Here is a 25690-nt window from a genome sequence, read left to right on the forward strand (position 1 = left end):
CGGTGGCTTCGCCATGACCCGCGGACACCCGAGCACCTAGCCAAAATGTGTCAAGTACTATGTAATCACAAATAGTTTGATCCAACTCGCCGCCCTCGATGCCCGCATCATCACCAAGGACACAGATACTTACATCTTTGCGATTCTTGCCTTTGCCTTTTCCGGCGTTTGTCTGTTCAACTGCTGGTTTTGTGCGCATCGTTCAGCGTGCATTCCCTCTTGGCAGGTAGGTGCTAACAACCGCCACCATGCATCAGGGCGTTGCGTGACTGCGTGCTATTAGACCAGATATGTTCTGCAGCAGCCTACGACAACCCGTCTAAGCTGGAGTGTTCCCCCTGGATGACGCAAACGATCTGCACGCTATGTATGGCATCCTCCGCGGAGACACATACCACATGCTCCTGTGGCTTGAGCCGACGGGATTGGAGGGGGGTTTAATGATGGATGTGGTATCGCAGCTGCATCATCGCTGAACAGTGACAAGTTCCGTTGGAGAAGGGGGGCCTCATCAATGGAAGTGAGGGTGTTTGAGGGCTATCAGACCCCCCGAGTCTTTCATGCAAAAATCACCAGTCGCATTACGGTCTGTACTACGAAGTAGGCTCACCACGCCAGGCATCATGCTCTTACCCTGGTGGCTCTTCCCTTATTCATGCACTCCACGTTGCATTCAAGGCCAGCGCAGACGCATCTTGCTGAGGCCTCATTCACTTGTTCAAGCGTGTGTTCCTCCGTCCGTCCGTCTAGACCGGCTCGGCGAAGGCCCGAATTCCTCACCGCCTCCCTCGTCCCTCCCTCCCAACGACTCCCGAGCTCCATCACCCTCTCTTCAAACCGTGTCCCCACAAAATGCCGGAAGCCCTTGCCGCTTCGGTCCTGGTGTGTCGGAGACCACTCCGACCATCTTCCATGCGAGAACCGTGATTGGCCAAAATCCCCTTGAAACTAAACACCCTCCCAACAAGGGCCAGCTCGCCAATCGCGCGTCGGTATGCAGACCAACAAAGTGGCTATGTGCCGAGACAATTTGTGGCTAGTTTGTCTGTGGCAAGCCCGGAGGCCCAGAGGCTCGGAACCCCCTTTGATCAAGGAAATTCTGGCTTATACGAGTAGGTTGCAACGCTGGTGTTGCGGTGCGAAGAGGCGCAGTCAATTCATAGTAGGGTCACAAACTCAGACATATAGTATGCATCAAAAGAACAGCTGGCCGCTTGATGCAACAAGCACAGGCGTCTCCGCAACGGGGGATATGTTCACGATGGTAATTCATGCGTCCACCAAAAAAACAACAACCGATGAACCAACTTAGTATAGGTGCCTCTCCCCCCCTGGCTGTTCGGCTCGTGCCAGCAGGTTCGAGCATGCCTCATGCCTGCTGGTATCTCTGTACCCCGCATGGACGGCGACCTCTAGTTCCTTTTCGTCTCGACACACCCCCCCTGCCTCCTGCCCCTACCCTGCTGAGCTTTTCGCACATTCCCATTCGCTCGGCAGGGGGTACCGATCACACTAGGGGTCGTGCCTGCCATGTATAGTCACCCCTTGTTGGCCTTCACCTTTTTCGTCCAGGTCACGATGCCATCGCCCTCGCTTTTTTCCCTCGGCCCCGTGGCCCCATGGCATCCTCACGAGTTGCGGCGTTTAGGATTGGGTGAGGCGTCAGGCGTTTATCTGATGTGCGCAACATCCACGCAATACACTCCACCAGCCACACTTTCGGACCTGATGGGCCTCTGAGCCACTCTCCTATCCGAGCCGCCACTTCCCGGATCCGAACCCAGTCCAGCTGGAGGAGTTAGTCATCCTTGTCGTGTCCGAGGCCCCAAAGTCGTGTTCGACCCCACGAAGCATCGCAATACGAGCTGTCTCTGTCAGCCAAAAACAATATGGCCGCTAAGGCGGTGCAAGCCAAGGCAACGTCATTACCCAACAGTTGGTGTCCCAGAAACCTGGATAAGAGCTGCCAAAACAAGACAACAACTGCCAAGCCACTCTTTCTTTCGTACGAAACTTTCTCTCTCTCTCTCTCTCTCTCTCTCTCTCTCTCTCTCTCTCCGCCCGATATCGCTGAGTTGCCCTGAGCAAGCTGTTGGTCATCCGCCAAGCAGCGCCGCTTGTCACAGTGTGGCGCTCTTTCAGCTGCGTCGATTCTTTGATCTCTCGGGCGTGGCGTTCAATACGGATAAACTTCGATTTGGTCTCCCGCAAAGAGCCATCTTGATTCCTGTAAAGAAGACAGACAACGGAGACTTCCGTACCGCCTCGTCGGCACGTCGCCGGCCCGCTGTTCCTCTCTGGGAATGTGAATCAAGCACCGCCAATTGTCCCAATTAGCGCCCGGCAAAGACAAAAAAAAAGCATGTTCTCCATTTTCAACAACTGAGACCTGCTTTACCCTTTCGCGCTTCCCTTCATCGATCTTCAGGCACTTCAGCAACTGCTTTCTCTATGTCGACGCCCTCCCCCTGTCATTGTCATGACTCCCGCATACCTAGTCTTGAAGGGAACGACATTTTGAACAATGTCAACGTGAAGGAGGCTGTAGCATTTTTGGTACGACCTACGTCCAAATCCTTAATCTCAGACATGCCCAATGAGACGAAGCAAATCCGTTCTGATGACACAAACAAGCGATGAACTACTTTCCCGCTGAATGGCCCCCAAGCGCCGCGTTTCAGGAAGCGCGTCCTGTTCCCCAAGCCTCAGTGTTATTCATTTACTGGCCTGCACAACGAGGGCGCCATGACTAGAACCTCATGCGCTTCTCATCCGAACAGGCAATCGTCCCATTTTATCGGGAGCCTGCCAACTTTCCCCCACAAGCGCCCGCCTGTAGCCTGTTGGTCCCCATCCTGGCGGTCTCCCTCAAATAAACGCCGCACGGACTTTGAGCGATGGAAATAGCCACGGCAATCTGCGCAACCGCCGCCCACTCTATGCATAATGAAGTTTTGTTATTGGTACCGCAGCCGCAACTCACCAAAAGAGAAAAAAAACACCCCAGACTAGGGCTGCGTGATTAACCGCTTGCCAAACTAGTCGAAAATTGAACGAAAGCAGCGCCAGATGGCACACTTCGTTTCGACATGTCTGCAGCAGACGCTTTTGGGCAAAACTTCCACCGTAGCCCACACTTCTATCATCTTCGTCATCCACTGAGGGACCCGACAGTCTGGGTGTGAGCGTTCAAGATCATCAGCTAGTACTGAGACATGAGTCAGCCATCGGGCGCTTCCCTTCCCGCAGGAGTTGAAGCCTTCACCAAACGCATCCTCTTCGGGCTCCACTAACTTGGCCTTTTCCACCCCCAAACAAAAGAGCTTCTCTTCCTATACGACCCAGCAAATCATTTACAGAGCCCAACCGCATCCGGCGAGACACTTCAGCCAGCGCACATGGCAGCCTTCTGCCTCACCAAGCATGTCAAGAATCCTAACGGACACAGCCTCCACAAGATCCCACGATCCTCTGCTCCAGTGTAGCACTAACGCCTGTCACCAAGCCAGCTCTGTCGTTCAGGTCCTAGTCGCGTCGATTCTTTGCTATACCGCAAGCTTCGGGTTCAGGATGCCGGCACCAACCCCCAAGTCCTCGATGATCAAAGCTTTGCTGTCTGTCGTATTCGCATTCTCTTTTGATGTCCCCCTTTTACAGCTATACACCCTCCATGTGGAAAGCCTGAATAGCTTCAAGCCAACGTACGCCTTCACGAACCCTACTCCTGTACATCCCTTTTCTGCCTCTTAAGCCTCCGTCATAAGCCTCCCGTTTGCGGCCTCGCCGGTGATGCTCAGAAAACTTCTACGTTGCCTTCTAGCGTGTTCTGCCGCCGACGCTATTATACGACCCAGCCAACCACCTTTCGACATCAGTGCCCTCATTTCATCAACCAAAGAGGGTTTTTTGCCCAAAAGCGGCCCATGTTGCCGACCCGCGGAAATGCCCAACTTGTGATCTACAGCAAGATGCCAAAAGTTCGTGGTATGTGGTGCTTGATATGGTTGTCTTCCTTGGAAGTAGAAGCCTTCTATGCCTGCCACTAATTGTGCTTTCAGCACTTAGTTTCATCTGCCCGGGCAGTTTTGGCGCAAGGCAAAAGCAGGGTAAAGACGTCCTTTTGCTTCAGTCAGGTCGAAGAAAGTCCTCCTGAAAGGGGGGTGGGGGGTGGCATTGATCAGAGTATCTCATTCTCCCTTTTAGCGGTATAGGACGGGGCAACCTCACCGCGCTCACGAAAGCCATACTGCATCTTCCAGGTTTTCAGGTCCTGGGAGGCGTCGTAGAGCTGAGCTCGAGGTGAACCTCTTCCGGGTTCCTGGGACATCTCACCCCGTTTGATCTTACTACCCATCGGTACCGTACGCTTGCAAGCTGTTGGAGGATGTCTTACCTGTTCTTACGTACGATACCAACCACCTGGAATCTGGGGGAGGAAGGCATCTTCAATCCTTACGTGCGAATACCATCAAGCCGTAGTGTAGATGGGGGCAGCTCGATGAGATGGCGCTTAGATCGTCGATGAAACTGTCGTTAGGATCTAGATTGAACAAGGTAAGTCGTAGAGCAGGATAGTATTGCCTATTACGTGTTGTTGACATCGCATCGAAAAGCCTTACTGTTTCCATCATGCAAGCTACGTAGATTGTTTTTTTTTTTTTCCTCTAGTCTCGTTCGTTCCTGGCTGGCCGGCCCGCATCGTCGAAGTCTCCCCCTTTCCCGCACGGCACGTTATTCCAAGCCCGACGGAGTTTCTGCAAAAGTCTCTCTCCGTCTATTACCAAAGACAGTTATGTCGGCGACGTGAAGAAAGTTAAAGCTTGCTGTTCTCTGCCTTACGTACACGCACCCACGCTGCGAGCGAGCTATATGTTTCCGCAAACAGCGCAAAAAATACCAAACCAGCCATGGGATGGTCCATTTCATCCTTGTTTTTATCCTTATTTTTTTTATCTCTCCCCTTGCTCCCGCGTTCGGAAATCTGCTTCGATCTGCCCCGCTCCGTTGATTCCATGTGTTCCTCATGCCTTGCGGCTGCCACCCACCGAAGTATTAGTCCTCCGACCACGGGCATCAGGCCGCCGTCATCACCGCCAGGCCACAAGCCAACACACTTACGCACACTTACAGACGCCAACACACTTACGCACACTTACAGACGCCAACCCACGCATACATTGTGCTTCTTTTTCCTCTTTCTCTCTAATGCCTAAAATTTTTGTTTGTGGTGTGGTGTTGTTTGGACCAACTCGGTATTCAAGTTTGACATCCGGATCCTGTTTTACTTCCTCCATCGACGTAGCTACCCGAGATGGTATGGTCTTCGGGGTTGAGGCGTCCCGAGCAGGGCAGTGTGTGCCTGGGGCCGAAAGGGAAGAAAGAAAGAAATGGGGGTGAGGCGAGAGGTAAGGGTAGCTTAACGCCCGGCACATGCCGCATGTTCAACAGCCAACAGCCAACTACCAACAAACAATGGAGATTTGAAATGCTTCGACTGAAAGAATTTCATGTTTCGGTCTTCCCACACACCCCTTCTTTGTTTTCTTGTTTTTCTATGTTTCTCAAAATGGGGTCTTCCCTCTCTCGCGTACTCATAATGCATAATGCAAATTTGGAATATTGGACTTTGGAGGGACCTTTGTGTTATGAACCACGGTGAAACCGACCAACCAACCAACGACCAACCGAACCATCCCCGTCTACTTCTAATTAGATGAGAAGGAACTGGTGGTGATATGCGTACAGGAACACAATGTGTCTGCGTGAGAAGAAAACGCCTCCTTTGTGATGGGGGAGATTGGAGGTGATGAGGTTGACTTTGGTGTTCACGTGAGCCGGGCTACATGCAGGCTGATTCCCCGAGGAACTCCCAACAAAAAGGCAGCAGCAACATCAACAATAACCAGGCGGGAAAAAAAAACACCAACCAACGATTTGAAAAAAAAAAAAAAAAAAAAAACCGTAATTGGTTCGGCAGTTTTGGCTGAGCGGCTGAGTCGGGATCTGCGCCCTCATGAGGCCGATCTTTTCCTGGGATAAACTGGTTTCGCAGGTTCATCTGATCAAGGATTTGAAATGTTGTGTTTACACCCACTTTCCCATCTACACCTGAAAGAAGACGAAGAAAAAAGGGGGGGTCTGAAAGGGAAAGAGAGATGGACAAACGGGCTAAACCGAAAAAACTCCGAGGGTGATGGAGGGGGAAAAAGCATAATAAGAAAAGGTGGTAAAAATTGCAAACATACTACGCAGTGAGCAGAGAGGGAAAAAAAAAGAAAAAAAAAAAGGTATGATATCCCCGGAAGAGGAAACCGTTTCGCGAAACCGTCGATCGGGGACCTTCCTTTCCGTCACCCGATGTCTACTAGCTGAGATGTAAGGATCTCGGAATGGGAGGTCCGCGGCCTCCTATTCTTCATGAATTCTGATATCTCGACACTCCCACGTTGTGTAGCGTATGGGGACTAGAGATGTTGGAATGGGCGGCGGAGCAGTTGGAGCCGTTTTGTCCGTCGACGGATGCGCATGCGGACAGGCAGGCAGACAGACAGATGGACGGCTAGATAGATACACAAGAGAGGGGTGATCAGGTCCACTTGCGAGTCTACAGGACAGAGATGGGTAAAGCGGAAAGTCAAGTGAAGCCTCATCTCGTGATGAGGCGTTTGGTCTGGAAGCGTCTGGGGTCAGAAATCATCAGATTTACACGTTTTGCTATACACCACGTCACCAGCTCACACAACGAAGACGGGGAAGAGGGGGCAAAGGACGTGAGAGCCGAGAATAACGCCTTCATCGCGGAAAAACGGCAGAATGCCAAACGTGTCTTTTTTGTTCCATTAACCTGTCCTACCGAAACCGACCGTATGCATCATCTTTACTCCGTACATTAAGATTTACGACAAAAGAAATTAGAGTGAGGGAAAAAAGAATCCTTTTTCGTGTTGGACGGGCTGGTGTCTGGGATCATGCTGCCGCCGTCTGGATGAGGGACGGTTGGCCGGGGGGCCACAGGTGCAGCTGCCACAACGTTGAGGTGACGAGGTGACTCGCCTGTCTTTTCCTGGCCTGTGTCGCATTTGGAATGAAACAACCAACTCGAGAGAATTCTTGTGTTTTGTGACGCAACTCTGCGTCAATCAATCAATCTCGGAAGGGGGATATGCGTCGTTGTAGTCGTTGAGTGCCCAGTTGCCTTTGCAAACCCTTTCCGTCGCCCTCTCACCAGCATTGCATGTCAGATAGCCGCCCTGTCATATCTATTCCCCCCTGATGGTAGAACAAAAAGGTCTGTGTTGTCGGCATTGGCGACCGCCTAGTGACCTAAAAAAAAAAAGCGCAAGACATATACCCTCCCTGTATCCAGAAAAGCAAGCATGATACTTTCAGTTCCGATAAGAGTCTGCTGTGTTTATCTGCGCCCAGGGGGCTAGCCCTCAGAAACGAAGAGAGGAACCTCCCAAAGAAAAGGTATACAGCGGTCCGTGGACAACCTATCAAAAATGCTCGCGGCGTTGCTGAATGGGGGCCGGGTGCTGGATCATGGGGTACTCCTAGTGACCGTAGTATCCGTTTGTGCGGCCGGTCCGCTGGTGTTGGTCTGGGTAGGTCTCGAAGTACGGGTGGTTGCAGGCGGCCTTTGCCGAGATGCGGCTGGCAGGGTCGTATACCAGCATCATCTCGAGGAGTTCCAGGCCTTCTGCGTCCAGGTTCGAGCACAGCGGTTGAGACTCGTCTCGGATCCATTTGGGGAAAGAACTCTTGAAGTCCGGGTAAGATGTAACACCGGGCCAGACATCCTCGGTGGGAGTACCGAGGTTGCTATGAGAAACCATGTTAGCGAAACTTTGTGTAAGGTGCACACAGAGACTTCTCATGTCCGTCTCAGTGACAACATAGGGCGAGGCTTACCGGAAGATCTTGAAAATCTCGTCAATCTCAGAGTCGCCAGGGAAGAGAGGCTTGCGAGTGCACATCTCGGCGAAGATACATCCCACGGACCACATGTCAACGCCGGTCGAATACTGTCGACCGCCGAGCAGAATCTCCGGGGCACGGTACCAGAGCGTAACGACTTCGTGAGTGTAGGTGCGCAGGGGGACACCAAAGGCACGCGCGAGGCCAAAATCCGCCAGCTTCAAGTCACCATCTCTACTGATCAATAGGTTCTGGGGCTTGAGGTCGCGGTGGAGAATGCGTCGGGAGTGGCAGTAGCGAACGCCGTCGCAGAGCTGCCACATGAACTTCTGAATGACATTCTGGTTGAGACCCAAGCGGGAGAGAGTTTCGGAGCTGCCCTCAGGAAGAGCCTTGCCACGGCCGCCATCGCTGACGGGCAGCGACTCCATGTACTTCTTCAGGTCGAGGTCGAGGAACTCGAAGACGAGGTAGAGCTTGTGGCCGTCGGCGTGCACGATGTTGAATAGCTGCACAATGTTGGGGTCGCGCATCTCCTTGAGCAGGGAGATCTCGCGAATGGCGGTGGAGGGGACGCCCTCGTCCTCAGCTTCCAGACGAATCTTCTTCAGCGCCACTATGCGCCCGCCATTGAGGAGATCCCGGGCCTTGTAGACGACACCGTAAGTGCCTGTAGAGCAAGAGACGGGTTAGCATGCGCCTGCAGGGGAAAGTCGAAATTGTTTGCGTCATTGTGCGCTGGAACAACGGTCCCAAAATAAGGGTTCAGATGCAGCTTACCTTCACCGATCTTCTCGAGCTTCTGGTAGTTCTCCATGATTGTAATGCAACGAGAACGGCCAAGCAAAAGTCAATTAGAGTAGAGAAATGGGAAGATTGCCTCAATTCGTATATCGCTCAACGGATTGTTGATGGCAATCGTCACGGTCGGGGTGACGGTTTTGTGGCGGGGTTTCAGTGCAGGTCGTGGAGCAGTCACCTCAGGGTCTGGGCCGAACGAGGGGCACGACAAAGAGACTCCGTTTTGGGACGGGGGCAACGCAAAGAAAAAACAACTGGAAGTCGAGATACGAGTGCCGCTACAAGGGGGAAATCTCCATGGAAGAGTGTCGGAGGGGTTGTTGTCGGTGACGGTTCGCAAGCCGGGCGGGAAGGGCGTTTGTCGGGACGGATTGGGCGATGTTTTGTGGTGCTAAAATTGCAATTCGTTGTCGTTGTTTACTAGCAATGAAGAAAAACAAGGCGCGATCCGATCTCACCCAACCAAGGCCGCTACAACAGGGTCGCGTTGACTTGTGGCGTGGGTTCCCCGGTGGGTTACACGCGCTAAGCTGATCGATAACAGCCTTATCGCTTGGACGATTCTTATCGATAGGGTCACTGTCGCTGTGCGTGGTGGGGTCCAAGGACTCACTGACGGATTTTGTCCCGCAGTTTCAATGAAGCCAACGTACGATGTGAAAGTCGAGGCAGGTAGCAAAATCAAATTCAGAAACTACCCCTTTATGAAACCACTGAGTCAATGACAACAAGAATTCTATATAACTCTTTCCTTGCACCCTCACCTGCCACCGAGACTCTATAACTAATCGCCCTACCATGACGGCCGGAATCACCGAGCTGGATGCTCACGAACAGCCCTCTGAGGCAATGCGGGCACAATGGAAAGGATATTCGAGAGCAGATCAGAAAGAACTCATTAATGGAGACGCTCTTGATGATCCAAGGTCGCCAGAGCAAGCTGATAAATTTTGCGTGGCTGGCAAGATCTCAGTCGACCAGCTGAAGGCTGCCTTCTCTCACATAAGTCCAAATGCAGTTGACTCATCGTCACTTCAAGAGGTCCCTCTTCTCTACCACCCACTTCTCCCAGGTACAATGCCCCAGACCTCAGCAAATCTTACTTACTTACCGACAAAGGTCTGATAATTGTACCAAACCTGGTTCCTCCTGAGATTCAAAAGACTCTGCTTTCTCTCATGATCAACCGCGATCTTAGCGTCCCAACGCACCAAACTAATCTTCACCTTCACTATGACATGCCTTACCCAAAGGCCTCTGACGGTTCGCCAGAGTCTTTTTTTTCATATCCGCCCGACCAAACGCCAATTTTCAAACCAAAAGACCCCTCCGTCCACAAGCCCCTGTCCATTAAGCAGGTCATGGAGCGTCGCCTACACTGGGTTACCCTTGGCGGGCAGTACGACTGGACAAACCGGATATACCCTGAGGAGCTTCCTCCCCAGTTCCCATCGGACATTTCTCAATTTCTTGAGACACTTTTCCCAGCAACGCTAGCTCAAGCAGCCATCGTTAACTTTTACACGCCCGGAGACACCATGATGATGCATCGCGACGTCAGCGAGGAGACCGACAAGGGCCTTGTCAGCTTGAGCTTTGGATGCGATGGGCTTTTCATGATTGCTCCGAATGACCCTGAAATGGTCTCAGAAGAAGGAAAGGCCACAGGAAAGGAATACCTCATCCTGCGATTGCGCTCCGGCGACGCCATCTACATGACCCAGGACTCTCGATTCGCATGGCACGGTGTGCCAAAGGTCTTGAAGGGGACGTGTCCAGACTACCTAGCTGACTGGCCTGGGGAGGATGGCAAGTATGAGAAATGGAAAGGGTGGATGCAGAATAAGAGAATAAATCTTAACGTAAGACAGATGAGGGACTGATTTGAATATTCAGAAATTTTCTCTATGACCCTTCAAGATATCATTTAGTCTTCTCTGCCCTGAATGATAATCCTGATACAGCATAATGTATCTTTTCTTTCATTTTTCATGTTTTCAGAGTCAGCGGCACACATGTCAGCCTTATTGTATCTTCACAGCATTGGCTTGATATTGCAAAACAGTGTGCCAAAACTGGCTCTCCGGGTCACTGTTTTATGGTGTGTCGCAACTACCAGACGAGCAGCGCTCGGTTATCGCATCGCAGACTTATCGTACTGGCCCCTATTTAACGCATATGTGTACGCGACTCTATGCGGAGTGGCTGAGATTATTTGGTTTTTATGTGAGTTGCGTCTGGAAGAAGTATTAAGCAGCGTTCTGAACAACCTCGGCTTCTCAAATGCGGACTTGTGTTTGTAACGCCGATTTCATGAGACAACCACAAATTGTGTATATCAACAACCAGTTACCACAGGCAGTACATATTTCCAGGGCAAAGGAGATCTCAAGTCAAATCTAGTTATATTTGGTAGTAAGGATTTACAATATAAGGTACCCTCGTCGCGTTCTATACGTTCTATCAACGTTTGCCAGTCGTAGTAGTAATAAGCCCCCGGCGAGACACCTTGCATGCTCGCGCCTTAATCAAATCCGCAGCCTAAGAAAGAGTCAGAAACCAGCTGATTTATGAATCGCAAGAATTTTTCACTTACTTTTTCGGCAACTGCATAAACGGTCTGCTGCGTGTAAGCTCCTGGTAGGTCAGGCTGCACGCTAGCATCAACAACACTCAGCCCCTCGACGCCATAGACCAACAACTTCTCATCAACAACACCGCCAAGCTCTCTCGGCAACATGGCCGCTGTACCGATTGGGTGAAACGTGGTCGGGCTCAACTGGCTTCTGAGCGCGTTGCTCAACGCCTCGAAGCTTGTGACATTGGCGCCTGGAACCAGTTCTACAGGCTTGAACTCCGCAAGGCTCGTCTCCAGGAAGTACTTGCGTGCGAAACGAATGAACTCTACCTGCACGTCAAGATCGGCGGGGTTGCTGAGGGCGCGGTAGTCGACGATAGGCTCTTTGAAAAAGGGGTCGGTGGGATCGATCTCAATGGTGCCGCGGGAGAGTGGATGAAGGGTTACAAAAGCGCCCTCGATATCAGCACCACGGAGGAAGTGGTTGTAAAACGCAGAACCATTAGAACGCATTGCTGCCGCAAGAGCCTTCTGCTGAGCTGCGTAGCCAGCGATAACGGTGGCATCAGTACGCTCAGGGAGGTAGGCTCCCGGATCCTGGGACTCATAGGCCGAAGCAATCTTCTCAAAAGAGGCTGGCGCGACAACTGGGAAAGGGAGAAAACAGGCTGCATTTCCAGAAGCGATGGTCAAGGGCCCTGAGTTAAGAAATGGTAAGCACATGTGTTTTGTACTCTTAGTATTGGAGTATGTACCTGTTCGCTTAGCCTCGAACTCGGCTTTAGCTTCGTCAATGAAGGTCTGGTTTGTCTGAAGATCGGTTGGATCGGGGTGGACGTCGAAGTTTGTGACTGCGAACTGGTCAGCGCCATAGTCTATAGAACCAGCTCTGTAACCTTACAAGAGAATGTAGCACCTGCACCGAGAGGATGATCTTGGAAATTATGCCCGACGCCGGGCAAATCGACAACGACATCGATATTGGCGGCTTCCAGCAGGGTCTTCCCGCCGATACCGCTACGTTGGAGGATCTGAGGCGTATGAATTGTGCCAGCAGCGATAACAACTTCTTTCTTGGCCTTGACTGTTTGCGCTCTCTCGGCACTGGTCGCGTTCGCTTGAACGAAAGAAACACCAGTAGCTGTTTGACCATCGAACAGCACCCGGAGCACCTTCTGCCCGGTAACTGTCTCATAGTTATCACGGACAGCTTCAATATCGTCCCAATGTCCGTTTCTAGACATTGACCTAGTCATTGTAGATGGATCGGCAGACATGGGGTACCAGAACACGCCGGGTTCGCCGGCTCCTGAGTCCTCTGGATGCTTGACTCCTTCAATCTCTCCAAATGCGGCGACCTCAGTTTCTTGAAATTCTTGTTAGATGCGGTGCAGAAATATAGTAGGGGCCAATACATACTTAGCATCGGGTATTGGAATGTAGGGAACGAAGCATGAACGTCGGACGAATCGCCCCAAAAGCTTTCATCATATTTGATATCGAACGGCTCTGTCAGCTCAGGGGTAGGAGGGTGGAAATTCCAGGCCTAGGGATTATCAGTATAGCTCGGGAGTTGGTCCTTGTGTATTGCCAACCTTTTTGAAGTATGGCAAAAGGCCTTCCCAGCTCCATTCGGAACTGTCACTGAAGTACGATCCCCACCGGTTGTAGTCATCCTTTTGTCCTCGATGAACCTGCATACCGTTGACTCCGGATGAGCCCCCGAGCATGACACCACCAAAAACAGTGAAGTTGCGACCGTTCAGACCCTCCTGGGGGACGGAAGCGAAGCCGAATAGGTGGGAAGGATCAGCAAATGCTGCGGCGCCTCCAGCGACAGTGTTTACCGAAGTCGAGTTGTCTAGATATTACTTAGCCTGGATCTGTTTTTTGAGCTTTCCGGCGACTAGAAGACCGCCTTGGGAACCCTATAACCTACCAAATATACCAAGCTCAATCACAAGGACAGTGTCTGTTCATAGACTGTTAGCTACCAAGATCTTGAAACTTGATAAACCCCGCTACTGCCTACTCACGTTTTCCATTCTCGGTGAGTCTATCAGCGACGGTCAAGCCGGCTGTACCTCCTCCAACGATTACGTAGTCATACTCGGCCTTCACGTCTTCAGCCCTCGCGAGAACCTTGGTGTGGGCGATGGACTGCGGTATGCTCAGCGCCATTGCGCCCGCAGCACCCAAAACCAGCCAGGCCACCAAGGTCGCGGTGGACGAGGTTTTCGTCATTTTGAACAAAGGCATTGAGTTCGTTGCAGACGGATAATTGAAAGTTAACATAGCACAGAAATGCGTCGCGAGAAAGAGAAAGGAGACTGAGACTTAGTTCAGCTTCTGAGCTACCTATATGGACTTGGAGACCCCTGCTCACAGCTGCGAAGCCTACATATAGTCATAGCCCATATTGACACGCATATTATTACTTTGTCCTTCCAGTCTTGGTAGAGCTCGATTATTTCAAGCAAGCCCCCTCACTCGTTGAAAAAGTGCCATGGCTTGTATACATGTGTTGGAGAAAGTAGCGTTGCAACGAACCAGTATTCGACAATATACCCTTGAAATTCTTGCATATCCAGGTGCTCCCGCTTAGTCCGGACCTGCCTTTGTCACTAGTCAAGACAGAAATCTTGTAGATGTATACCTTTTTCAAGACCCAGTAAAGGTGCCCCAAGTGCCTTTTATCCTACGTCAAAAAACAATGGCAGGTTTGACTACAGCAAACTTAGTTTCCTCTACTACAATGGTTGTTAGTAACCGAAAACCATATGGCTACGAAGTATTCAGGTGCCGTTCTGCAAGGGCAAGACTGCCTAGACTTCGGGTAAATTGCACGTTGCTTCGCCGAGATGCGCCATTACTATTCCTTCACGTACTTTGCGCAAGATGCGGACTTTGATGATTGGTAGTCTGGAAACCTTCGCTAAAACGAGTGCAACGGGCAAAGGCAAGGATGTGAGGTTGCATCCCGGGGATGCAATGGAGAACCGTGCCGCTGACATGCATCGAGTCACGCCATGTGCTTATTTGCCTCCCGAGAGGGGTTATTCACGGGGAAAGGTGTCCGGTCGGTAGCTGTTTGGCTTGGGTAAGGCGATTTGAGTTCTTTTTGGGTCTCTATGTGTAATCTTTGGGGATACTGGGCTAAGTATATGGCCACCAAGGTCATACTGGCTGTATGGCTTAGATGAAGCATCCCGCGTTTACCGGGAAACATATTTAGAAAGGGAAGCTGTTGTAGCTAATACCTGTAATAAACTTATAAAATACACATACTACCCTTCAGTTTCGCTGATGTTTTGTGACAGCTTTGGATTTGTATCAGTCCAAGATGTTGAAATACTGAGAAATGGAGTCAGGCGTCAAAAGTCAAGTATAGCACTGTTCTAAACACAGAATATGAGACTCTGCAAAGTTACACAGCCTACAGCCTCAATAAAAGATGGAGATACGGTTTCTTGTTTATTTCTGGGATGCCTTGGCCTCATTCTGCACTCATTGCTGGTTGCAACACTGACGATCTTTCCTCTATTCCGGCTAACAAACACAACGACCCATTGCGAGTTCTGAAGTGTAATAATGAACTGGTCATTAGCTAAAAGCTAAGCTTGGGAACGATACGAGGCGTATCTTACGGCACACTCAGTCATGTCATGTCAACACCATAAACTGTTAGGTGTGATGTCAATCAAAACGAACCACTTCAATGAGGCTTCCTATCATAAAACTCTTTTCCCATATTCATACTCTGATTCTACATTTCTGCCTGGAATTAGTGGGACCAACTTAAGTCGGCATGGCAAGTCGAGCCTGGGGTTGTGGCTGTGCCTCACCAAGCCCCTGTGCCAATTCTCATCCGGGAAGATTAAACAAACGGGGAAACATAACCATGCATGGAAATTAACCAGATCGTCGGAATCTCTTGTGATACCGCATCACGTCTGCTTCTCATCTAGAACCTGGGGAAAACCTAGTTTTGCGGCACGATGAAATTGGCCTGCGAGTCTGCCTTGTTGGGGCTCTGTAGGCTTAGGAGCCGGCGATATGACAACGCCGCTAAAATCAGAAAACTCTGTTTGATCGGCCCGATCATTTAACTGGGACTTTGAGGCGTAGATGATTCCGGCGGTCAAAATGACAGTCAGCCTTGCCCCTGAATGGGTCACCAAGGCGCTTGCACTGCAAGCATAAACTGGAGACACTCGTGATGCTTGTATTGGAAGCATAGAGATACATGTGCCCCGCATGGCATTGTGCTGGAAACATGTGTGAATCGAACGGCGACTATTCGTCCTACTGGGTAAAAGCTCATGTGCTCCCAGTTAAAACCATCCCCATGCTCTTCGCCACTGCTAAAAGAGCCATTAGATGTTAACAGGGATAAGGATCACAATAGACGTAAAGGACCGCCAGTAATTCGTTTTTGTATGTTTTTCTCAACTATCTAAAACACATACGGTACCCTTGGACTATGTACACGGCCTCATGCGGCTTGACGGGTGTTCATCCCGAAGGGGGTATCATACCAGGTGAACAATATACATGAAAGTGGAAAAAGGGTGAGCCATGATGGCTCTTACCGCCTCTTCATCGACGCCATCTACTGCACCGTAAAACCAGCGTAGATAGGGTACGTCGCGTACTCCCACGGCACAGCCCTCTGAAGAAGCTGGTAATCAAAGCCATCACCACCGCCACTGACGTAGAGAAACTTCGTAAAGGCAGCAGAGGCATGGTAGGTGAAGGGGGTGCCGGCAGGGACAAAGACAATGTCGCCCTGGATCAAGGTGACAGGATCGTAGCCGTCAACGTCAACGACCAAGGCGCCCTCCTCGAGCTGAAAAGCGACAGGTTGGGTGAGGTTTGCCTCGGTAGCCGTCTGGTTCGCAAGCAGACGGCTCACGGTAGCGGTACCCATGGTGAAGTTGCTCTGCGTTTGGTTGGCGGTAGCGAAGGGAGCGAGGAGGTGGTAGACACCGCCATCGGCGTTCAGGTACTTGGGTCCACGGTTCTTGGCAATGAAGTTGGGCGTGACCGAGTCAGCAGCAAGCTCATTGGCAGCGGTATGCCAGGTCGTAGGTCCACCAGCACTGCCATTCACCAAGTCCCTGCGGGGATTGAAGTCAAGCTGTGCATAGACATCGAACGCCTCAAGCGCAGAGATGAGATCAGGGTTGGAACCAGAGGATCCGCCAACGGCAGCCGGCACGAACTCTGATCCCGTAGAGGAGTTGAACTCAGAGTTGGCGATGGCGATGAACAGTTCCTCAAAACCGCCGGGTTGGATAACCCCTGTGAGCTGGGTATCCGGGTCGGTAATCTGGAAGGTATGGACAGTGTTGTGGGGCACCGCGCCGTAGTCACCGGGCGTGAGAAGACGAGCCTGCTCCCCGGATGAGTTGGTCTTGGCCCAGAGCTGGATCTGGCCCTTGGAGCAGTAGAAGTTTTCGTAGTGCGTCTTGTGGATATGTGGGAGAACGCCCAGTTCGGTCGAGTCGGGCGCGTTGGTCTGCATGAGAGTGAAAGCGCCAGCGGAGGCATTGCCCGTAACGGAGAAGCGATAAACTTGCTCGCCCACTAAGACAGCACGGCCTGCTCCTTTGCGGAGGACGTAGGGCTGAGGAGTCTGAGGGGCTTGTTCAAGGACAAGGTCCTTGGTAGCCTTGGCTGCAAGTCCCTGAGGAGCTGCTGCCACAAGGGGAAGACCAGCTGCGAGGGTCGTAAGTAATCTCATGTTGACGGTGTTGGCTCAAGGGCGGTTGCACTTTGGCTTAACGAGGAGCTCGGAGCGGGCAGTCAGTTAATAGGCAAAGCAAAGGTCATGCTCAGGATTTAAGAACAAGACAGCTTATAAAGAGTCAACAACGTGACGGAATGTGGACAGGAACTACGCAACTCGCTCGGAGTCCGAGTCGCCGTTGATGCCAGCTCCATAGCAGAAGGGAACCTCATTCGATGTAACCCTGGCAGTCGGCATTGCTTCTTCTCATGCATACGTCGAACGTTAGAGCCTTTCTAATTTCGCGCCGTTTCTCGACGGCTCCACTATCTATCATGTTTGTTGATGTAAAGTGTTCTTTTATTCCTAAAGACCTACCCCGTTTCGTTCCCACTGGCCCGCCGTTCATCCCATGCAAATCAGAGATCGCAGGGGTCACACAGTTATCTGGCATGACGTGAACCGGGGTGTAGATGATTTGAAGGTCGCTACGACGAATAAGGGCCGAAATACAGGCCGAAAGGAATCCATTTCAGGAAGGGATGTTGTTTCTGGACCGCCTTATTTCATAAAGAGGAAGGAGTTGGTTTCCACACGGTTGACGTACGCCGGCGGAATTCCCGAGATTCCTGGTCAACAGAGTTGGAGACACCCACGTCTTGCGTAGATCCACACCGGAATTTCCGATCTCGCGACGCCGTCGATACCGTTAAAGTATTTAAGATGTTTTTTCCCTTTATTTATGTCGGTCATAGAGAATCTCATTCACCGACAAGCGAAACAGGGTACACTTCGATTCGATGAGAGAGAGACAGGTCACATCTCAGGTTAACCAGTTGACGAACAAAACTGCAATCAAGGACCCTCGTATTGGAGAGCGCATTATTATTTCATGCAGTCGCGAAGTGCTTGAGGCACCTGGAAAAATGTAGAAAATGGCCGTTGGAGGGCGCAATGTGACGAACATGTAACTCTGCGGCGCAACTGATTAGCCTGTTCCACGAGTAGTGCTTAGGGAAACCTCATAGCGTGAAGTCTGGCATCTCAGAGAGCACTCCAAGCCACCACCGAGTACAGTGGTGCTCTGGCAAGGCACCTTCTCATGACCATCATTTTATCAGTCAGGCCTGGATGGGGCATGTAATGGCGGCATGTCAACCCTGCTTCTATGTCTAGACCCTTTTCGTTAAAGAGCCAAGTTTGCCGTCTTGGGAAGAAAGTTGACACTTGTCACTGATCTGAGCCTTGTTACTGATCTGAGCCCTGTAATAAAGCTTGGTATGACGGATGACAAGCTCATCCGCTGCTTAGAAGATGTGCTTTGTTGCTGTTTGGCCTCAAATCCTTTACCCGGCTTACGATCCAAACGAAAGATTAAGATCCATGATGAGAATAGCATAGTGACTGCGTATACCTATTTGATGCTGCGCGGTGCTTGGCCCCTTGCCATCTGGAGAAATAGAAGCAGAAGCCCCTAGGTCATGTATGAATAGGCTTGAGAGTGAATGGCTTATGACATGCCCGGCATATAAATCTGGCCAAACTTGGCCAAAGTTGGATGGAGGCTATCCAATAGGGTATTGGTTTGAAGGGCGCTTGAGGCTTGCTGCCTTGGATTTAGAGTTAGCCCGTTTGAAAAACGACAAAGGGCTTGCACATCCCAAGCAGGGGTTGTTGAAGAATCCCAGGTTTCTGGGATTCTAGAGAGTGGTTCGTGCACCCCAGGTGGGCGTTTGGCAGAGCCCTAAAGTCTGGCAGCCATGTGGACGGGCCCTGGCGTATGGCTTAGTCTTCAGATGGGGGTCGTGTGAGTAGCAGTTGTGGCATGGCGATCGTGAATGACAAGGGATGCTGAGTGACTCTTGGCTAAGGCCAAACACGAGTTGAACTAAGGACTCAGCCTACAAGGAGGGAGCTCATGAGGGCCCGTTTTCGCTTGTTGTTTGCTGATTGTAGGTCTGATGCGGAACAAAGCCGATGATTGATAAGATGACACCTTGAAATAAGTTGCTTGCAAACAAGCCAAGAATCATACAGTTGTGTGAAATGTATGCTTACCATCAATGCTGAAAGCAGACAAAGGATGTCACGTGGCTGTATAACATGCTGGAAAACGCAGATATCCTATGCAGAAAAAGAGGTAACCTGAGTAGAATGCCTCCCAATCAGCCCAATCAACTGAATAAGGGCTTGGGACAGGGGGAGGGCCCGCGAGCGACCTGTGTTAAAATGGCACTATTCCCCATTAGGGATCGGCGCTTATACTTAGGCAGTAGCCCCTCCTTCTTCCCAACCTCACAGCCAGTGTCTTCTGGGAGAGCCCTGGGATCCCTGGGGGGTTGGTAGCCTGCTTACAGGCCCTCTAGCTATTATCAGTTGGGCTGGCTGCATTGTACCATTGACCACTGCCGCCAGGTTTGAGGCTGCGCTCAATTGCCTTTGGCAACATTTCCCAATGCTCCATCTTTAGCACTTCCAATTCAGGGTACCTCTCTTTCTTACTCATACATTCACCTGGCGACACATACGAGCTAGGCCGACCCTTTTTTCCACTTGGGTTCATGATGGTCCAACAAAGCTGGGGAACCCCTTCGCAGAGATATAATTGAAAGTATTATCCTGCCATTACGGCGATTCGATTGACCAAGGCTACTCCACTGCGACATAGCACCCTGTGCCCTGAATCACCCCTCGATCCCAGAGACGGATCATTCAAAAACTCATCAAAGAATCATCACTTTTCTTGCGCCTAGTCTCATTTCATATACTTTAATGGGTAGTTTATGCTCAAACATCGAGAAAGACGATGCATCTGGTGAAAAGGATGGTCAGGGACATAGAAGGGACAGCAATACACTCACGCGACACTCCTCCAAACGTCTCCAAAAGCATCCCCATCACCACCGTCGCCACCAGCAGTCTACGCCCCCTACAGCTGGTCCCCTCCCACATCACCAGGCTGACATGGACATGGCTCAAGAAATGATTGATGCCCACGATAAAGTCATTGAAGAGGCCGGCGACAGCCTCTTCGGCCAGCCCTGGCCGAGGCGCCGCCAGGACACTATCCTAGATGTTGGTCGTCTGAGGACACGAGCGGCTGTCGCGGCAGTCAAGATTGATCGCTTCGATGAGTACATGCGCCAGCGAAACGAGATTATGAGCCGCGAAAGCACACTCTCATTTGACTTCCGGCTTACGGTATTAGCATCGCCGAAAGAGAAAGAAGCCAACATCATCATTCAGGCTCTCAAGAAGGAAGACAACAGCGAGGTGTATGACGCGGCTGAGCCAAGGCTGGGGTGGGGTGGTCAGAAGCACTCCCGATTTGCCGCTGACCACTTCCTGTCCAACGTGGACCTGATCGAGAAGACCAAATTATTCAAAGTTGCAACCAAGATGCCCAAAGGGGCGCATCTTCATATTCATTTCAATGCCTGTTTAAAACCTACTACCCTTTTGGGTATTGCCAAGGAGATGGATCGCATGTTCATCACCAGCGACATCTCATTAGCCCCCAGCGGCGATGGCATAGCCCAAGGAGATGTTGCTATAGCCCTCCATCGGTGCGAAATTCAATTCTCTATTCTACCTCCTGAGAAGGAAGATCCCGGCAATATCTTCTCGCCGAGATATGTGAAACGACAAACCATGAAATACTCTCAATTCCTAAGGGAATTCTCTCAATACTATGACGGCCAAGATGCTGAGGAGTGGCTCACAAGCAAAATGATTTTTCACGAACAAGAGGCTCATAATCACCTCCAGACAGTTCAAGGGTAATCATATACACTTATGTTTTAACCAGGCATTTGCTAATATGGTTAGTGCTTGGGAAAAGTTTAACGGCCGCACGCGGATGATGAAGGGACTTTTTAACTACGAAACGGCATATCGCAAGTATACCCGGAGTTGCTTAGAGGATTTTGTTCGGGATAACATCCAATACGCTGAGATTCGACCGAATTTTATGGAGACAAACCAGCTCTGGACTGACGACGGCACAAGACAAATCAATAATGTGGGTATTATGAAAATTATTATCGAGGAGTATGAATCTTTCCAGGCTACAACCGAAGATTACTTTGGCGGACTGAAAGTCATTTACTGCACACCACGATCATTTTCCAACAAGTCAGTTGAATTCGCTCTCGCTGAATGTCTAACATTCAAGCAGAAGTGGCCCCAATGGATTGCTGGTAAGCATATTCCTCGTTACTTAACAGATAAAGGGTTGCTAATGAAACAGGTTTTGATCTGGTTGGTGAGGAATCTAAGGGGCGGCCTTTGAAGGACTTTATTCCCGAGTTTCTAGAGTTTAGAAAGAACTGCGACGAGGCAAAGGTTGATATCCCGTTCCTTTTCCATTGCGGCGAGACGACAGAGATCGGCAACGATACCGATAGCAACCTTGTAGACGCTTTGCTGCTTAACTCAAAACGTATTGGCCACGGTTTTGCTCTTGCCAGACACCCTTACATTATGGAACACATGAAGAAGAGAGGTATCTGCCTCGAGGTTTGTCCAATTTCAAATGAGGAGCTTGGCCTTACGCCAAGGATTACGGGACACTCCATGTACAACCTCCTCGCAAATAACGTACATTGTACGCTGAACTCAGACAATGGAACAATATTTAGGTATGTATTGATATTGTTAGTATATATAGATGGTTCTCATACTAACAAGAGGTACAGATCAAGTCTTTCTCACGATTTCTACCAAGCTATGGTTGGCAAGACGGACATGACGTTGCACGGTTGGCGGCAACTTATCGAGTGGAGTTTGGAGCATTCATGTATGTCCAAAGAGGAACTGGAGGCTGTGCGAACAGAGTGGGAGACACGATGGGAGAATTTTCTCGATTGGATCATCTTCGAGTACGGCGGTGTGCAGGTGCTGGAGGACAAGTCGAAAACATCGGCATGACGTTAGCCTCTTTCATACTTCGATTCTTTGCCTTAACCTTAGAGATACCAAGCTTCGGCTCGACTGGCCAAAAAGCTACCAGAAATGATAACGGATGAGACGTCCTGATGATCATGAAGAAAAAAAAGGGACGCTATTTCTGAGGCTGGAGCCCTCGAGTGGCACAAATGCACCTTCCAAATGACATGTGATACGTCACCAGGCTGTTAATAAGATCTGGTCAGAAAAGGCAATTTGCATTTTACTAGCCCACCAATCAGTCCCTCTTGGCCTCTATCGGGCCGCAGACGCCTACAACAGAGCAGAACTGCGAAGCTGGCGTTCATCTTCAGCCAACACTGGGCTCCACTAACGGTTCTCGCAGATCATTATGTATTCGTAGGGATAAGTATGGTGGTTGTAGCCCGAAATACTGGGACACCTCTTCACATTGTGATTGCGTCAATCTACTCCGTAATGAAGTTACCGCCATCGAATTGCATCAGTGGGGCGATGCCGAAGCTTCAAGGCGGAATCAGATTACTTGCGCTTAGAGTTATAGTGCGCTTTCATATGCAATGAACCACCAAGTCATATATCTTGGTGTCCTGTAATTTGTTTAGATTGTAACAGCACAAATGTTCTCTGTCTGGATACGAGGTCCTTGGGCTGGGTCCTTCCTCCATTTGTGCTTGTGCACCATTCTCCGCACCCATCAAATTTAGGCTTTTTAAGCTTAAGGCCGGTGGGCCCCCTTGCCATCATCGGGCGCCTTACCCGCCATGAAGCGAACACCGAACCCACCTCTGCTGGGCCTTCATGTGCTGGCCTCCATCTGAAATCTTTGTATCAACGCTGCCCCCCACTTGTTCATCCCTTCTCCTCGAGGCTGCATACGAGGCCAGCGGTGGCTATCTCGCATCTAGGCCATACAAGGCAAATGGAAATCTGACCGCACTGCTTGGGACCTGCAGTTCTAACTTAGGACCGGTTACACTGGCCTGACCATAGCCGTATCCAGCCAGGCCAGGCCAGCCCAGAAACTGGCCGGGGTTCAAGATCTGGACTGGGATTCTTTTCTATTCTTCAGGTGTGACATCACCACCTTCCCGTCCTGAAAACTTTTCTTTCGCTCATTTGTTGTACACTTTTGAACTATGGCAAGGGTCGCAAAGGCATTTCCTACTGCCGAAACGGATTGACAGGCCCAAGGCGACTTTATAAACCAATACCAATCTTTTGTAAGCCAGGCTGATCCTAAACTTGGACAGCCTTTCTGTCTTCCATTTTTTGCATCCGTTGGAGGCGATTGTAGTAACTTCGGTTAGGATCTTCTTCTTGGCGGTCATTGAACACAACGATGCAATGCGTATGGGCTGAGTTTTTGAGGGACAGCTTCAATATCTTTCTCAAGTATTAAAGCGGCAAAAAAGACGTCTCTTTTACTGGTCGTTACCAGTGAGCTGATCCAAGCGCATCTGATCTACTTCACACGAAAATCCACAGCTTCTTGTAGATCGCAGCCAAACAAGCTCATAGCTAGGTGCATTACTGTTGACATGTCACTCGTACAGGGAATATGGGAATAGGAACCGAGGAGAGCGGTGTGAGAACTTTTAGTCTATTTACACGGTATCGTGCGTGAGACGCCGATATCGAGTCTATAAAAATTATGCCGTGAAAGAAACTCCGTCGCCTTTTCGTGGAAATAGCAGCTTCTTCACCGGAAGTGCGATGCTCTGAATATAACTATGCGACGAACTGCCAAAGCAAACCGACCACCGCTCCTATTCTCTCCATACTGAACAAACTCCGCAATGTTATTTTTGGGAGAATTCCTAACTCCGAGACCAAAAGACTTGATTTGACGCAAAGCATGTATGAGCTATTTGGCTTAAAAGTCAAACTTGATGCCCTTCTTGCTGCTGATGTCAATCAAGCCGCCGCGGTAGCTGCCGCGCTTCTTCTTGTTCTTCTCCTTAGTGAAGCCCTTGCCCTTGGTGACAATAAGGTCCTCGTGGGCACGCTGCGAATAGTCGTTGGGCACATACTCGTTGCTGGCGAAGCGGGGGTCGACATTAACATCGTCAGGAATGCGCGAGAAGGGCTTGTTGGGGACCTTCTTGCCGTTGGCATTCTTACCACGGTTGTTCTGGTTGCGGAAGGTGACCGGGTCAGGAGGCAGGGGAGGGTCGGCAGCATCCTTGACTTCGGGAGAGGTCTTCTCAAGGGTGCCAGAAGAGTTGGAAGCAGTGTCATCCTTCTTCGTCTTCTTCTCGTCATCCGAGTCTGAGTCGGAAGAGGAGTCGGAGTCAGATTCAGGAAGGGGCACCTTCGCAGCCTCGGAGGCGTCGGAGTCACTGTCTGAGTCGGAATCACTGTCAGAAGAGTCCGAGTCGGAGGACTCATCAGAAGAAGACTCCTCGCTGGAGCTGCTGTCCGAGCTGGAGGACGAGGAATCAGAATCGGAAGACGAAGAAGAGGAGCTGCTGCTGCTAGAAGCCTTCGTCTTCTGCTTCTTAGCCTGGGGACGCTCGTCTTCGGAGCTGGAATCGTCTGAGCTAGAGGAGTCGCTCTCGCTGCTGCTATCAGAGCTGCTGCTGTCCGACTCGGGAGCCTTACGCTTCAGTCCCTTCTTGGGCGCAGGCTTCTCATCTTCGCTATCGCTGTCGTCGCTGCTTGAATCAGAGCTAGAGCTGGAGCTGCTGGAGCTGGAGCTGTCGCTCTCATCGGCGGCATCGGCCATAGGGACATCCTCCTCGTCGCTGCTGCTGTCATCGCTGGAGCTGGAGCTGCTATCATCGCTGCTGCTGCTGCTTTCGGCCTCCTTAGCGGCAGGAGCTTTGGTGGTGGTCTGCCAAGTTTGGAAGACGGCGACGAGGCTGGGGCTGGTGGCCTGCTTCTTGGAAGGCTTCCAGCCATTCTTGGAGCGCTGCTTCTGGAAAGCCTCATGGGCGGAAGTGAAGGCGTTCTCAGAGAGGAAGGAGTCGACGAGGTCCATCAATTGATCGGGGGGAGACTGCTTAGCAGGCGCGGCAGCGGCCTTGCTGCCCTTCTTCTCCTTCTTGACCATCTTGTCTTGCTTCGACGTTATCGTGGTAACAGGGGTTGGGGTTGAAGGAGCCGCGGCTTTGGAAGAGTTATTAGAGAAAAGCCAAGAAGGAGGACCTGAGGCTGACATATGCTTCAAGTGCTCAAGCTTTTCTTTGTGGCGAAAATGATAAGAGGGAAAGCAATTGGATACGTGGGCGTGTAGCGACTTCCTCGGTGAATGATGGAGTTAGTCTTCACCTGGGAAAATTTCTGTGGAATCACAACGTCGGCGAGTCGGCGTTCCCAAAATTTTACGCCGGCACCCCTGCCCCGCGAATTTTTTTTTCGCTTTTTTTTTTTTTCCCCATTATCCATTCCACAGTTTTCTTATCTTATCAAGAAGTGCCTCGATAAGTTAATAAATGCACATAAGCCCAGGTAGCTCAGACCTTCAGTTAGCCAATTGCCTGCTGGTTGCTCCCCTCCTACTGCTAGCGCATATGCGACAGGGGTATCAGCTTATTACCCGATCAGCAACAGGCGTTTGTTGACTTTCGCGAGCCAGGCGCCCATGTTTGATACCCAGTACAAAGCGTTAACCCATCCTTGAAGTTATTCCATGTTACAACATCACGCAAGCACAAGTTTGACTCACGGCGATCCAAAGAGGTGTCGAAGTTGGACTTTTGACGAGCCTGACTAGTTACGTGCTGACAGTGTCA

The 25690-nt window shown here is 50.7% G+C and overlaps 6 protein-coding genes across 6 annotated transcripts; 2 read left to right on the forward strand and 4 right to left on the reverse strand.

Annotated features, from left to right (window-relative positions):
• Window positions 1-7553: 7553 nt before the first annotated feature.
• Window positions 7554-8734, reverse strand: CTRU02_204526 (Cyclin-dependent kinase 1; the record flags this gene model as incomplete). The annotated part of the gene is made up of 4 exons (XM_070204393.1): window positions 7554-7821; window positions 7912-8269; window positions 8324-8587; window positions 8698-8734. The coding sequence occupies 4 exons, from the start codon at window positions 8732-8734 to the stop codon at window positions 7554-7556; spliced, it is 927 nt and encodes a 308-aa protein (XP_070062156.1).
• Window positions 8735-9516: 782 nt separating this feature from the next.
• Window positions 9517-10601, forward strand: CTRU02_204527 (alkylated DNA repair protein; the record flags this gene model as incomplete). The annotated part of the gene is made up of 2 exons (XM_036720999.1): window positions 9517-9790; window positions 9838-10601. The coding sequence occupies 2 exons, from the start codon at window positions 9517-9519 to the stop codon at window positions 10599-10601; spliced, it is 1038 nt and encodes a 345-aa protein (XP_036586983.1).
• Window positions 10602-11181: 580 nt separating this feature from the next.
• On the reverse strand, window positions 11182-13591 carry CTRU02_204528 (Pyranose dehydrogenase 1-like protein 3; the record flags this gene model as incomplete). Its single annotated transcript, XM_036721000.1, has 8 exons — window positions 11182-11259; window positions 11315-11994; window positions 12052-12147; window positions 12198-12662; window positions 12716-12842; window positions 12892-13157; window positions 13236-13268; window positions 13333-13591. The coding sequence occupies 8 exons, from the start codon at window positions 13589-13591 to the stop codon at window positions 11182-11184; spliced, it is 2004 nt and encodes a 667-aa protein (XP_036586984.1).
• A 2317-nt stretch (window positions 13592-15908) lies between these two features.
• Window positions 15909-17042, reverse strand: CTRU02_204529 (quercetin 2,3-dioxygenase; the record flags this gene model as incomplete). The annotated part of the gene is made up of 1 exon (XM_036721001.1): window positions 15909-17042. The coding sequence occupies one exon, from the start codon at window positions 17040-17042 to the stop codon at window positions 15909-15911; it is 1134 nt and encodes a 377-aa protein (XP_036586985.1).
• Window positions 17043-19799: 2757 nt separating this feature from the next.
• Window positions 19800-21956, forward strand: CTRU02_204530 (adenosine/AMP deaminase; the record flags this gene model as incomplete). The annotated part of the gene is made up of 7 exons (XM_070204394.1): window positions 19800-19946; window positions 19980-20056; window positions 20078-20573; window positions 20595-20806; window positions 20856-21226; window positions 21277-21667; window positions 21725-21956. 7 exons carry the CDS (start codon window positions 19800-19802, stop codon window positions 21954-21956), a joined length of 1926 nt encoding a protein of 641 aa, XP_070062157.1.
• Window positions 21957-23829: 1873 nt separating this feature from the next.
• Window positions 23830-25116, reverse strand: CTRU02_204531 (mms4 protein; the record flags this gene model as incomplete). The annotated part of the gene is made up of 1 exon (XM_036721003.2): window positions 23830-25116. One exon carries the CDS (start codon window positions 25114-25116, stop codon window positions 23830-23832), a length of 1287 nt encoding a protein of 428 aa, XP_036586987.2.
• Between the last annotated feature and the right edge of the window lie 574 nt (window positions 25117-25690).

Source organism: Colletotrichum truncatum, assembly GCF_014235925.2.
Source record: "Colletotrichum truncatum strain CMES1059 chromosome Unknown Contig_0002, whole genome shotgun sequence".
Taxonomy (NCBI): domain Eukaryota; kingdom Fungi; phylum Ascomycota; class Sordariomycetes; order Glomerellales; family Glomerellaceae; genus Colletotrichum; species Colletotrichum truncatum.